Source organism: Chroicocephalus ridibundus, chromosome 2, assembly GCF_963924245.1.
Source record: "Chroicocephalus ridibundus chromosome 2, bChrRid1.1, whole genome shotgun sequence".
NCBI lineage: Eukaryota > Metazoa > Chordata > Aves > Charadriiformes > Laridae > Chroicocephalus > Chroicocephalus ridibundus.
In genome coordinates, this window is record NC_086285.1 from 125,499,564 (window position 1) to 125,515,303 (window position 15,740).

The 15,740-nt window shown below is 37.7% G+C and overlaps 1 protein-coding gene across 1 annotated transcript in view; it reads right to left on the bottom strand.

Moving 5' to 3' along the window:
• The window catches only part of ST18 (ST18 C2H2C-type zinc finger transcription factor), a 166,774-nt gene that overhangs the window by 72,059 nt on the left and 78,975 nt on the right, over positions 1–15,740 (bottom strand). Inside the window, exon 3 of the mRNA XM_063326858.1 lies at positions 572–678. Coding sequence (XP_063182928.1) covers positions 572–678 — 107 coding nt within the window. The remainder of the gene's footprint in view (positions 1–571; positions 679–15,740) is intronic.

Consider the following 15,740-nt stretch of genomic DNA (forward strand, 5'->3'; position numbering starts at 1 on the left):
TTTCTTGGGTTTTTATTTTTGACATAGTTCAACATCTTTTCACTATTTCCTGGGCTACTGTGTACTAAATATAATTTTTAGAGGAAAGAAAGTGTCAATATTCAAAAAAGAAAAGAATGCTTTTATCCTTGAGATCTTTTAAAAATACACCAAAGTTTTTATCCCACCCAACTGATATACAGTAAAAAAACCAAACTCAATTAGCGTTATAAAAAAGTTTCCCAAATAAGCCTCAGATTAAATTTAAAGTAGTGCATTATGAAATATATTCTCACTCCTGTAGTCATATCGACTCAAAAATATGTTCCTGTCAGAATGTAATGCTAACAGAGTGTAGTTCCAAAACTTAAAACATAGAATTTCTAGGTATTTATAAATATTTATATCTTTTTCAATAGTTCAATATTGTTATACCTGACTGTTGAAGGCTGCTGTTCTAAAACCAGAAGATTCTATGTGAGAAAAATAGTCATAGTGCACGAGACACTACACAAGAAACCACATAGTATTCTAGGACTAATATAGAGATATATTTTGACTCGAATTCATTTTTGTAAATAAATTATCCCACCTTTGCGTGTTTCCAGGTGAAATCGTGTGCAGATTCCAAAGGACCAAATTCTTCACTCAGCCCAAGATGCCTTGCCTGATTTAACAGATAATCCTGAATTTCATTCTCTGGAAAAAAAAAAACAAAACAAAACAAAAAAACAACAAAAGAAAACCAAAAACCAGCTATACTAAATAAAACGGAGCTGAAACAGGACACTGTTTAAATAAAATGGGCAAACAATCCAGGTGTATTGTTTTCTTGTGTGGTTTTTCAAATATGCGGTATAGAGGCATCAATGATGCTTCTCAAGGGCAGAAGGAATAACAATTTTTCTTTTGTTATGGTACTTTCTTTATATTGTTAATACCCTTTCCAATAGCTTTTGAAATCGACCTGCTGTAAGAAAAGTTTTTCTTCTTGCACAGACAAAAATCCATAGTTTCTATACGTAGAAATCCTTAGTCAAATGTTTTTACTGCATCAGAATCCCTTTGACCAAGCAGGACAGTTCAGTACATGCTGCAAAATAAATGAGAAGCATTCTAAAGTATTTTAATAATAGCAGAAAAACTGTCCATTTTCTTTTTTTCTGATTTTGAATATCAGAGTTTAAAGTTTGCCACACTGAGAGTGTTCTCACCATAAGCAAACTGCAGGAAATCCTCGACATTTCTCCATGCTCAATTTTTATTCCTTTCGGAGAGGAAACTCCTGCTAAATCAACAGTAACAGTGAGGGAAGAAGAGATGCAGAAGTTTATATCTGAGTATACAATATTAGGGCCTTGTATTCAGGAAAAAAAAAATACCTGAACCCTTTGAACACTTAAAGTTGTAGGCACTTGCAATTTGGGAAAAGCTGGCTGTGAGCAGTTGTTATAGACAGGCTTTATTTTAGCATCACTCCTGCCACTAGTGACCAAAATATCAATTTTTTACTATCCTTTGCAACTTCAGAGGTCCTTTTCAAATAGTACCCAGTGTAATTAGAATAATAGATCTATTCATTCAATGTATTCCAATTACAACATAGTTCGCAGATAAACTTCTGGAGCTTGAAGGCGAAACTTTAACTATTCATTTAATGATATCTGCTGAAGTTTCATCAGTAAAATTTGTAATGTTACATTTCTGAAATTGAAAAGGCTCATTCTAAGCAGATTCTCAGGGAAGCTACAGCTTACTGAGTGACTAATTTCTGCTTGAGTCCCAATAGATACAATATTAGTTGCACCCCATCAATAACTTTTAATTAAAATTAATAAGTTTTTATCAAATAGCAAAACAGGCAACAGATGCAAGATGATAAAAAAGGGAGAAAACCCAGAACAAAACAGCCCAATACCAAAAAAAAAAAATTTAAGCAGTTTTCTAGCCAATATGTTGTTGGGAAAAAGGTGTTGTTTATTCTCAAAGGCCTCTTTCTCCATTGTTGTATTTCAACATCCATGAAAAAATAAAAAAAAAGGAGTCTTCAAGCTTTCTACCTGCCTCTTCCTCTTTGTTCAAAACACACTAACCTAAAACAAAAGATCTCCAAGAATAGCTACAATGGTGAACAAAGCTCTTTTTGTAAAGCCTAAAACTTAGCAGCTTTTTGTATAAAATCCTATCATGTTATGTATTTATTAGCAATATATTTTTCATTTATTTTCTCAAAGATTGCCAATAAAGAACTAAATCACATAAGGGAGTAGCTGTAAACCCTTTGAGTTCCCTAATGTCAAACTCATTAGCATCCGAATAACCACACAGCAGCACATCATCTGCACAATTGCAATTTTTTACTACTTTTAATAGCGTTTCTCAAAGGGCTCATTTTCAACTTTCTTCAGTGGTTAGTTGGTTCTCTGGGGAAAAGGAGCTTCCTGACGCTCACAGCTTCCACTCAACAACCAGGCCGTTTGCTGTCAGAAGCATCAGCCCTCTGCCCTAACCCCATCTGCTGTCTCTCTCATCCTAGGGGAACGAGAGTTAAGACAGCACAGCTGAGATCCACTTGGAAAAGTGCACAAAGGACAGGAAAATATACAAAACTTTTCAAGTTTAACTTTACATAATAAGCTAATACGTTGAAAATCCTTCTTTTAAGAAACGGAGTCCGGGCTGGATCAGGCCTGGGGGGGAGGTTTTAAAATTGTACTGGAAAACTACATGCAGCAGTGCCATTTGCTATTTTACTCCCATCTGCCTTGCATGCGACACCATCAGCTATCTTTGTAAAGCAAGCGTGTTATAGTAGGACAAAAGCAAGACTTTATACAAAGCACAAAACCTGAACCCCTTTTCTGTGTTTAATTACAACAGAAGTTGCTGGTAAGTAAGTTTAAATGTGCTATTTTCTATTTCTTTCACATAACAGAGTGCTGGCTGCCATACAGCTGATTCGTGGGTGAGTACCCACATTTGAAGATATGGTGTTTCATAAAAAGTCTAATACAATGTCATGCATCTGTCATGTTATAAACAGGGTGTGTAGGATTATGCTGTGTCATGGGATGTGACATATCCCTGATGGAATATAAGCTATGCGTCACCCCTGTCCACACTCCAAGAAGAAACTTATATTTCAAATATAAGTGCTGGGATCTGATACTTCAGGTAGCAAGCAAGAGTTAGTGCTGGTTTCACAGTAAAATCAAGATCTTACACAATAAGTTACTGAGAAACACTTTATTTCAGTATATTTTATGAATTATAGAATTAATCATGGGCCAAGTTTTGAGGCATTGCAAGAAGTGCAGATAAAAGTCTGCAATGTCAACTAAAATAATTAAGATCTCAGCCTCAAGAGCCCATAAACAACATCAAGGTTATTGGTGACTTTGATGATAAGAATGTTGTTGATGGAGATCAGGTAGAACTAATTTATTTATTTGTGAACCAAGGTTCTTTGGCGGGATCACTCCCCTTAAGTCCAGACATATCTTCATTTGGCCCAGCCTATTCATACTTTTCTTCAACTTGTTTGTCTGTTTTAGTAAAGACCTCAGAAGGATTTACAGATGGCAGATTTTGCCTACACTGCAACTCCCTATATGTCTGAACACAATTTTTTAATCCCGAAGGTGAAGTTTGCCTGCCTACAAAGACAACCTCCTCCCTTTTCAACCAACACCTCAATTCAACTAGAATAATAAACCTTATAAACCCACAAAGATGCAATAAATGAGTTGCTTGATTTGTCAATGTAATGGTTTAGTGAGGTCACCTGGAACCTTTGCAATTCACTCTTTGGTTTACAGCCATTTCCAGTGCAATACAATTTTGTACTGACTCTGAAGTGCCATCCTACTGAGATCCATGAGTCATATCGGGATACTGACGTGAATCACTATTTGGGCCCCCATCCTCAACATCAGATGTGTGTGACAAATCCCTTCAAGCGACCATTCTTGTTGACCCGTTGTCTATGGGAAAAGTCCACTCATTCAGGTCAGATTACTAGAGAGTTACTCAGGATTTAATAATGAGAAAAGACATATTCTACAGGTAAAAAATATCTCACCAGAAGTCTGAGATTGTTTTCTCTGTCAGAATTGCAGTACACAAGGCTGTACTACATCTGTAAAAGACCCTGAAGAACCTTTTTGGAGCATAATGGATATAATTTCCAACAAATGAATTTTATTTTCTCTCATTTACCACATCACTACTTGATATATTGCAAATATGAAAATGAACAATCACAACAGTTTGTGATTTGTTAACTCAGAATGGAAGTAACATTTAAGGAAAAAAAAATCTGATGTGCTCACCGTTATGATCCCTGAACACTTTTTGTGTTTCTACAGTGACAGATAAAGTGATGCAACATATTTAGTATTTGAGAAAAAAAATACATGAAAGCAAAAGGTGCCATTTCAAATGAGTAAAGATACGTTGACCTCTTGACTTCAGTCAGATCTTTATCCTGCACAGGCTGAAGTATGCAACTTTACACATTAAGTTCTGCACAAATTTATCAGTGACCTCAGTGAGACCCTTAAGCACAGGCATGATGTTCAGCACATGAGTAAACAAATTAATTTCATTTGGCCCTCTGATGCTTCACTTTAACACCCTCACTGCAGTACGCCCGGGCAGTCTCGGAAATCTGAAGGAGTCTACTTGGGAACATCATTTTTATGTAATTTGAGCTTCAGAAAGGAATTTCCTTGGGGCAGAGTACTCCTTTCTGCACTTTTTTAATGAACTGCCGAGTACACATGAAACAGAATTATTGCTACTTCAACTATTGCATTTTCTTTCCCACCTATAAGGCTAATCTTTGTCTTACTTGGTTCTACCCTGAGATGAGCAGGAGGTCCCGTTACCAGTGCAAGACAGTCTTTGTAACACAGGCAGTTGTCCTTCCAGTACCTGTAAAAACACATCCCTTGCACTCATCACCTCTTTTAAGCATGGAAGTAATTCCAATGCCATGTGCAAGATCATATTTTGCCTAGCAGAAGGGTTTAACTTTCACCTGATTTAAGCAACAAACTATCCCTCAAAGATGCCTGAGGCTTTGCTGTAATTAACATAACTGCATTTAGATGCTATTCATGACCGATAATTCCAACACCTTGTAAAAAAAAAAAAAAAAGGTTGCATGCTGTAAACATTATAAACATATTCAAATAAGCTTAACACAATCTGCCATGCTTATTTCTGCCTAGATCATGGACCAGCGAAATGGTTAATGCAAATGGATTTATAATTTGCTTTGGGGGGCCAGTTTCTTCTCCTTATTTATTAGCCCAGCTGATGGGGCAGATTTGATGAGGCACTTCTGGAATAATTGAGTCATCACACAAAGAAGGCTGCTAGCATTCAGAGTGGTTTTATCAGCAGCAAGCAGGCCTGATTACTGACAATTACACTCTGATCCGGTGATGGAGGAGAAAGAGCCAACGAGTGGGAAATGTCCGTGTTTCTATCCAGGAATAATTTCTACATTCATTTTACATGCTAAGTGTTTCCTATCTCTGCATAATAAACTGTAAACAGGAATAGATGGCACAATGTCCCTTAATATTTCCTGGTAATGAAGACACAAATGTACAGTGAGTGCTGATAAATATAGATGAAACATAAGCTATTCTCTGAGTCTGTATTGTTACCTTTAAAATAAATGCATTTTGGTGGTAAAAGCATAATCATAGCTAATGCAAAAAAATGACAGAAGATTGAAGCTGTCCTTGTAACTACACAGAAACTTCGTAAAAGTCCTGTTAATCACCGCTGCTCTAGAGGCTCATAAGCTGAAGGTGATATACTGGAAAGAACATCATTTTGTTTCTCAATAGTCAACTATGTAGGAACTCCTTTGCTTCAGCACAGTAGAGGAGAGCAACAGCAGTGACCTCCATTAACACTTCAGGGATAGAGCACATCTCAACGCTAAGCTGAAAAACAATGAAGCTGGTCCTAGAAGACATCTTCACTATGATAAATTCTCATTTCCCTCTCATCAGCCTTAAGATAGTGTTTATAATGAATAATAGACCTAGACCATAGATTTCATGAGTTGTGTTTAGCAATGTATTATTGCCTTTAGGACATTATTTTTTTAGCAACCAAGGTGCTGTAAAATGTCAGTTATTAACGAAACGCTAAAAGCAGAACTTGGAAAAAATCTGTTTCTTCTCTTGACTCAGGAAAAAAAACATGGAAACAGACATGCTGAAGAGTTGAAATGTGATTTTGTATTTGTTGATGGGCAATTATAGATTTCAGCTGGAAAATGTTAATGCCCTAGTCTAGGGAGTTTTTCTTTTTTAGAGTTGATCAGGCATGAAACACTGAATAATAAACTTCTGCACGCTTGTTTATTCCTTTTCCTCTTTTTAAACTAATTCATAGCTTCAAAAGAACTAAAAGTTATTCTCTGTTCTCCTGTGGTAACTATGGTAACTATGTTTCATTAAAGTAGCCACTTAACTTCAAGGCTCGCGCTACAATGATATGCATTATTTAGAGTAAAACCACACCATAACAACCTTATGATTTCAGAGCAATTTTAAAAGAAAGTTCAAAGAGCATGCATCATTGACTCTGGAACACAGGGTTTGTTTTCTTTTGAAACATGTTTACTCTTTTTCAGCCTGGATGACTTTTCCTGCATGGAGTCATCTCTGTTGGGAGGTACTGGGGGGGGCGGTGGGGGGGGACGCTACTGACTTCAGCGAAAGATGACCATGCTCTGCTCATTGAAGGGGTTCTTAGTAGTTGCAGGATTGAGGCCAACGGGAGACCCCCGAGCACACAGATGAGTACAGCTAAGAGCAGTGAAATGAATGGCGGTGTTCAAAATACTCTATTATAGCCTCCTTCAACATCAGCAAGATTCTGGTCCAGCGCTGGTATTGCCACACGCCCGGTGTTTAGCCATCATGGTTACAGTCCTTGTACTGCTGCATGATTTCCAGCAAGCTGCTTAGGAATCAATGGGTTTGAAGGACAATTTTATGGGGGTGCTGTTATGGCTGCGTTGAACTTCTGCTGAAGTGTTGGAGCTGATTAGATTCAGTAAAAGTGGTCACTTCGCAAATACTTACAGGCTTAATCTAGGTTACTATATTCCTTCCCCATGATTTCTGACTGTTCCAGCCAAATTTTCTGGGTCTGATTTAACAGCCAGAATTAGGACATCGCAATTCTTATGCTGGACAAAACCCACGGCTAATTAGCTCATTGAACATTCTCTGACATGGAGTCAAAAGGCACAATAAACTAAAAATAAAAACTATTTTTATAGAAAGAAATATAACTACTATTTTGATACCCTATGCATTCATCCTCCCCTTTCTGAACAACAAGCTCTCTTCATTAAGCATGACAGACGTGTCCCAAGAAAGGGAAAGTCACACAAAGGGAAGAAGTGTGCCTTCCCTCGACATGCAAATCACATATGTTCATTAACTTCCAGAGTGCCATGTGAAGTACAGTCTGCCACCATCTAAAAGACTTGTAATGACCCTAACTGCTAAAGATAATGGGGCTTGCTTGCACTACTGCACTGCCCTGAAGATCCTGGTAACATGCTGACGAGCAGAGGGCAAAATAAACCAAGAACAAAAATACTACCTTGAAAATCAAAGTAAAACTTTGACTAATATTTGTCAGATACAAAAATGTGCATGTAAAGTGATCACTGGGACAGACTTCCTATCTGAAAAGGTTTTGCTTAGCAAATAGACCAGGTGTGTGGAGCAAGGAAAAGGGTGTTCTGTCTGTTCAAAGTTATGCTAAGAGGCCAGTGGCACCAGGGATGGCAGTTTAAATTCTCTTTTCAGGGCCTTTTATGATTCTAGAGTGGGGCGAAGGTTATTTCCTAAAATGGCACCTGTCTTCTGTCATAGACATGAGCAGAAAGCACTGTGATTGAGCAAGTAATTGGCAAAAAAAGGGATTCTGGAACTCTCTTTCTGCCTCTGCCACTGATCTATTCTGTGACCTTCAGCGAGTCTCTTCACCTTTCAGCTAAATGAGGATAACGACATAGAGTGCCGTGAAGTGCTTTTGTGCATTTCTAACCATGCTTTAAGGTAGTTAATATTATTTTCATCCTCCTGCGTTCATCAATTTAATAGCCTGCTCATGCTTTCACTTCCTCTGCAACTCAATCTGATACTTCAAGAGTGTGCTATTACTTGGGATTTCCAAGAAAAAAATGTTTCCTCTTTCTCTTCAAGCTTTTATACTAAGAAAAAATGAACAAACAAAAAAGAACAATTCTGAGAAGAATGGGTACTAACTAATGCATGATGAATGGCAAAATAACTTAAAACGCATTTCTGTTCTCATCTCTCTTAACATATTAGGCAATCCAGAGGTAACTACACTCTTGGCATGTCAGGTCTTTATCTTAGAAGTCTTCATTTTCCTATAAAGAGAAACATTCTCCTAGGAAATATCTTTAACCATTTTGCTTTGAACATTTTTGCTCTCAATGTTGAAAATGCCAATAAGCTGTGCGTGTATATGTATCTATATATATAAATGTACGTGCATGCATATATATATATGTTTGTGGTAACATTAAGTTCAAATATTGTACTCAGGAAGTGCTGTATTTAATTTAAAAGAAACTGAAAGAGAAAAGTTTATTTCAATGTGAGCATATTAGAAAACGGCCCATTGTACCACTAAACAACTCTGAGCTAAAAAGAACACTACAGGAACATATCTTCGTAATATTATTTTGTATTGGTAAATAATAATAATCCATTATCCATCCTATCAGGGTAAATTTGATTTGAGCAAGACGAAAAAAATCTTCCCGTGGAGAGATGTCTTACAAGCTTCGTCACTTTAAACACAGTTTCCCTTCGGGCTCCCTAGTGCAACCCTGGCTCCGTTGAAAACAACCAGAACACTCTCATGGACCTCATGTTATTTGCATGTGCAAGCACTCGCATACGCTCAGGATTAATCACACAGGTATACAAAGATATAGTCCTGGCCAGAAGATCTTACAAATTAAGATGATTAAAAACTATTTTGGATACAACGGCTGTAAATAATAAACAGCCGTTTAGAAATTCCAACAGCACACTAATGAAGTTTTGCTACTTTGGTTGATAGTTATGTCGTTCTTGATGAGTAGGCCTGTATCAGATGTCTGAGTACATATGTAATAGGCTGGCTTGTTGTTTGGATGTCACATTACGTCATGGGTTCTGCTTTTTCTGTTGGCACCTCAAACACCAAGATGTGTGCAGGAAAAGGGGTGGGCTGGGGGGTGGCTTTCATGCCCAGGGCGTAATCCTTTTTTGCATATGCTGTACTCACCTGCCTCAGAAGACAGATTGCTGTTTTCTTTTGAAGAGGTCTGCATCATTCTGCATCAGAAACGTGTCCTGATACAAGAAGTAGTAGCTGTGACTTTTAAATAATCAGCCTCACTAAAGGCGCCTTTATGGCAACCAACAATGTTCTACCTTAAATCATTTTGACGATGCATTCTCTGTGCTGCCCATAGACTTGGAGGGTGTCCTCACAACATTCAAAGCTGAGACAATATTCATCGTTAAGAAAAGTCCAGAAGCAGCCAAACAGGTGTGTACTTCTCTCAGAAAAGGCCTTTTTAAATAGAAGACCTTTTGTACCCTAGTTTTATCCCAGGCCCCTTTTAGGGGCCACACCTGAGAGAGAAAGTGAATTATCAATGACATTTTTTTAAAGAATCAGTGGTTTAACACTAATTTCTAATCAGATCCTACAGAAAGGAACAGCTCGCATGGCAGCTGTACTTTTCCCAGGGTTAATTACCTTTCACTGCTCTCTACTAATGAGTCAGCTGTTCCTGTCATCACACAACTACACTGTGTTCATCTGTAGCTCTAGCTGTGGACAAACACAGTAGCTAGAGCCCTGTTTACATATTGGGGAGGTTTGTTGTGCAAAGAATTTGCAAAGCAGTTTAAAAAAATGAATACGTAAAACTCCTTCCATTCCCGTGTCTCTTTTCATGGAAACAACTGTATTTTTCAGGCCAACGCTGTGTTTTCCAGGTTACTGAATTAATCAACAAGACCAGAAATCTAAGGACATGAAAACTAATAAAAATTCATTTTTTGTAATATTGCATAATAGTTTGTATAAGGAAGATTAGATCTGTGTACCTATCTAGCTTGTCTTACCTGATTGTTGGGTGAGAAAGTTTATTTATAGCTTGCTGGTCTAAGAACTAGAAAACTTCTTTATAAAATATTGTTTTAAGCAGTAGAACACATACTAGTGCAAAAATTAATACACCTAAAGAAAGAGTTTGCATTATTTTGATGGCAAACTCTAACGAGACAATGATTTAAGGCTTTCAGTAACCTGATGATGTTTTTACATAATTCTAGAATGTAATTCAATAGGAAGTAAGTAGAACATATCATTTTCTGGCTGGGGTGAGCAGGACCCATTCTGTATAATGATGTAAGATCAAGAGTGATCCTCATACATCACTTTTATATATCCTTTTTAAGGACTGTATAAAACTTGGAGGGTATTTAGAAAGGCTAACAGGGAGGGGACTCATACCTGGCATCCTTTTATTGTCAAGAAAGTAAGGGCATGGGCTTCTCCACAGCAGCAGTGAGCACCTACAGTTAGTCACTAGTAGTAATTCCAGCGTTCTTGTGGGAGGCTACAAAGACTATGGCTAAAGATGGGCATTGTGACGGAGCTTCCAACACTCAAGTCCTGTTTGGATCAACAATCTGAAAATGTTTTGTTTTCATATAATTGAACGCAAGACTTTAAGCTGGCACTGTCTTCAAGACATGATTCTATGCTAAAATTGTCTATATGGAGGTTGCCTGGATCTGAGCAGATTTCCTTGGTGAAAGATCTGTAGGCGTTAGCAGAGAATTTTCGCCATATACCAAAGGGACACTGCATAGGACGTGTTGTGTGAGAATAGGCTCAATTACTTGCAGTTGTATCTGCAACAGGCCTGTTCATGAAGATATTATTTGAGGTTGAATTTCTTGCTAGCTGTCACATGAGATAATGGTACTTGACAAAACTAAGGCATGGATATGGTCTTCTGAATATGATGATGAGGAAGAAACTTCATATTTTCAGGTCCAGGTTAACCTTGCAGGACTGGCAGCTCAGAATATGGTAAATTTGCTTTTGAAAATATCAAGCCAAAAGCACCATGGGATTTCAAGGGATCACTTGAATAGTCGTCTGGGAAATGAACATTTCCTTTGAACATTAATTTAACAGACCACCTCTTTCTCTCAGGCACCTTAAGTTCCGCAAACTGTATTGACAACCTCGGACACTCTGAGCAATGAGAAAATGTGAGCTGTGTGATTATGGTCTTTTAAAAGACAGATATTTATTTATTGCTCTATTAGAAGCAATTCTCTTGCTTGGTTTTGGAATTTTATGTGAAAGTGAATTTCCTGAAGGTGCATTAACTGGGCTTAATGATTCACAGAAACCTCTGATCACTCAGGTCAGGCCAGGGGAAACTCTTATTATGTAATGCCAGTTTTTTTCTCATATTCTCCCTCTGTTCAAGCGATTATTCCTTCTTCCCACACACTGTATCTCACACCCTCCTAGTGTTAAAAAAAAAAAATTCTCAGGGATAGCATGGGCATTCTCCTTCTATGCAAAGGTCTTCATATACTACTGGCTTGTCTTTTCCTGAGTTCTCAAGATGCTTTCTTTATCCACAGACAGGAAAACTGGCAACATGTCATCTCCATTTGGTGAATAGGAAAACCTAGCCCTTGAATGAAGTTTCCCTCTTTCCTGGGCTGCAGTCTGCTTAACTTGAACTCTGTCAGTAACAGGGCTTACTCATTCTCTGTTAGAAGCAGACTTGATGCTGTACACTGAAGCAGCTTGGAATGCTTGAAGACAGCTTCTCTAAATAGCCCATTGGGTCTATGATAGGCCTGCTGTGGGTACTCTTCTTGGAGGTTCAAGAAGGAGGAGACATACCAAATGGTGTCTCTGAAAAATTAAGGGCCAAAAATCACGATGTCTTCCGTACTGTGCCCACTTCAAAACTTGACTCCATTACTTTTAAAATACCATCAAAACAGCCAAAAGATAGATCCTGCAACTACAAATAAATACCAAAACCTCACAAATAAATAGGGAAGCAAGCTATATGACCTGAAGACTATCCACAACGCTGAACTTTCGTTTTGAAGCCTGAGACTCATTGACAGAAAGCAACTTGCACTTCTGCAATATTACAGTATTATTTCCCGTGGTCACAAAGTAGTAGCACATTATTCACATTAATAACAATAAAAATAAGTGGTATTACTAATGTTGCTATAAATAACATTGGGCCCAAAGCATTCAGGGCTAAAGCTATTTATTCTCTCTTGGTATTCAAAATGCTTTTGGGATGTTTAAGAAGACGCTTTTTAATGACAGTGACTAAAATGTTGATTGTAGGGAAGAAAGCTTTTCAGGATAAATGTTAAATCAGTCTAAAGGCTTATGCTTATTGCACCGGTGTCAATTTATACCATAATGAACTTTGCATGTTCACAATTTTGGGCATGATTTTCATTGACTTTGAGTCTCATTTGTGGAAGTGCTACTGGAGACACATAGATACTGACCCTTTGTAAAACTCATTGTTACAAAATTAGATCAAGCTGAGTGTAATCTTACATCAGAGTTTACTACTGTGGCTATCCTCAGGGAAAGAGTATGAAAAGGCAAAGGACTGTCAGAGACCTAGCTATGGCTCCCTGCTTCCAAGGCCAACCTCTGCCTCCCCTGGTATAGATTATGATAGCGTTGGATCAGTATAGCCACATGCTGTTCCATAGGGACCATCCACTACATAAGGGTTAGCACAGCTTAGTGCAGCTCCATTCAGCTCTAATCCCTGAAGGAACTCTTAGAAATAAAATTTAAGCACTTTACTTCAATCTGAAGAAACTTTGAGAACCTATCCCTAGATCTTTAAATGCTTATGATTTGTTTTTAAAAACCACACACCTATGCGTTTAAGGTATGGGTATGATAAATAATCCCCTACAAATCAAAATTTCTGTCATAAAATCTTTTCAAATATGGAAAAATATACTTGAAATCTATGCAAAGTATGCACAGTAACTGAAATTTGGAACTGAAAGCTTGCTTGTAGTTTTTATGATAGCATATGAAACATTGAATGACTATAACCACCCACAGAAATAACACAAAAATGTTGTCTAATCTATCCTTCTATTGCCTCGAAGCTGCAGAAACAGAGTCTTCAAAGCCTGAGGAGAGACAGAAATCACAGGCACCCCTAAAATTGCTTACAGAGTCCAAGTAGTGACCAATGGGAGAAAAAAATTGTGGACCTCAGTCTGGAAGTGCTTCTAGCAGCAGTGTTTAAAAAATCCAACTGGTTGAATGTAGAAATCTTTGCTTTATTTTGAAATTAATGGATATTGTTAAATCTTTACAGCTTATTTCTTCTTATTTTTTAAGAATTAGTTTCCAGAAAGAAACCTTTTTCTGAAAGGAAATATAATGACTTCTAAGAACAAGGCAGGGAATTGCCCCCTTCTCTTTTGTAAATATCACTTTTCAGGGGCAAAATTTGGTCCTCTGAGCTGCACAGCGATATTCCATTTTGCTATTCTGCTCTCCATGAATATTTGAGCACACACTGAATTTCATCAATGCCATGTATATGCAAAAGGAAACTATGGGTCTAAGGCATACCATATTATTTGTATCTTGTCTTGTATGAAATTGTGAGAAATAGTAAGTTTATGTGGATACAAGATATAAGACAAAATTGAGTCCAGTTTGTAGGCTGGACAGGAAAGACAGGATTCACCTCCCAACTTTATGTGCCTGAAATGCAGATACATATTTCTGAGGTAGTAACCACTGCCTTCCCACAGTCTCTGGGTAGCCTGTAGGCAACCTGCGGGCATTTCTGCTGCTGTGTAGATGTGTGATACATCTTACTTATTTCATACATCTTCTTCACGGTGAGATGAATTGCATCCAAGAAATGTCTCTCTCTTTCCACTGACTCTAAAGGGAATCTGGATGACTGGCTCAGGTCTAGACACTTCCACTGCACACACCGGCACTTCATCAGAGGATTCCTAAACAACCAACCTACAGCAATCACTGAGAAGCATCTTACAGCCTAAATAACATATATGCTATGTGGTTCTGAGCTTTATTTTAAAATAGGGATGAAAAAGCGAGAGAAAATAAGTAGAGAACCATCCTCCAGGAATGAAGGCAGTGCCAGTCCTTGTAGGAAAGAACTGGCAAACAAAACGAAGCTGCCAAACAAATAACAGAGAGCACTAGTGGATGGTGTAAATTAAAGGAAAGTTAGCCACAGGTTTGATAGGAGCAGTGTGGCTTCAGAGGGACAGGAAAATCCAGTGTCAAGAGACAGACGAGGAAAAAGGTCAGCATGATATGGCAAATATTTCTATATCTAGATGTAGAAGAATTAAGACAATCAAGTTCTAAGCACAAGAGAGGGAAACTAAACTCTTAACAGTTGGTTTGTACTGAAATACGCTCTTTTTAATATTTGAATTGGACAATATTTTATGAAGGAATAAAAGTTCTCCTGATAAGTAAATACATCACATGGATTAATGTCTGGTAAATGGGAAGTGTCTCTCAGCTTGAACTATTACTACCTGATACTGAATACAGTTGTTAAGTCTAAGTTTGCTAATTAAGCTTGTCTATGTTTCTTCCTTGGTTTATTATGAAATACTATAGGCCTGAGAAACCTGATGTCACCAATGACAGTGGTTCTGCATTTATTTCTTTTTTTTTGTTTTGTTTTAACAACACATAATGCCACATGCTCTGTTCTATTTCATGTCTTCTGTTCAGTTCCAAGTTTTAAACAATAAAATCAAAGAAATTAAAATCCAAGTTCCTTCTAGCAGCTTTTGCTGGTCTTTGGGAGCCAACAAGAAGAGCCAGATTTTCAAAAATGAAAATGTTATTGTGCCTACATTGCCTGTCACAAACATGCCCTTTTCAGCATGTAAGGTGAGCGTTTAGGCGAAGAATTATTGACACAATCATTTGATTGATTCAGGATTGCCAAAGCAGGGCTTTTTCACATGCACTCAGTGAAACCTGGTTTTAAAAAAAAGACAAATTATGTCTTGTTTTCTTTATTTTGTGTACTTACTCCAAAGATAAAAAAGTCTTGTGAGTAAAATTCACCATATCCAAACAAAAGACTGGCAGCTTAAGTAAGTATATGAACAGGGGGAAGGGAGACTTATTTCCTGAGTTTCAACAGATGTCATACTTAATTGGTTGTGAAATAAACCAGAGCTACTCTCGGCCTGTTTCCCTAGTTTCAGCTGTGAAGACACTTTCAAACATGTGCATTTCCCTCCTGCTTGTTATAATGAGGGTGTGGGGTGAGAATCAAACCTCCAAAAGGAGTAAAGCAGCATGCATGCTGTATACAGGCCTTCAGATACACTAATTAAACAGAAGTGAGAGTTGCATCTTTTGTTCCTGGGAGAAACACATCAATACAGCATTAAGCAAGACAGCTCTGTTGAGGGGTGATTGTCTTTGCCTTCTGCTGATATCAGGAAGTCACTGGACTGCCCCATTCTGCACCAAGTTTTTCCACCTTCATGTATTTTCTCTCAAAAGCACAATTTTTCCTAACTCAGCGCATTGACAATATCCTACAACTTGGTGAAATGTGATCATTT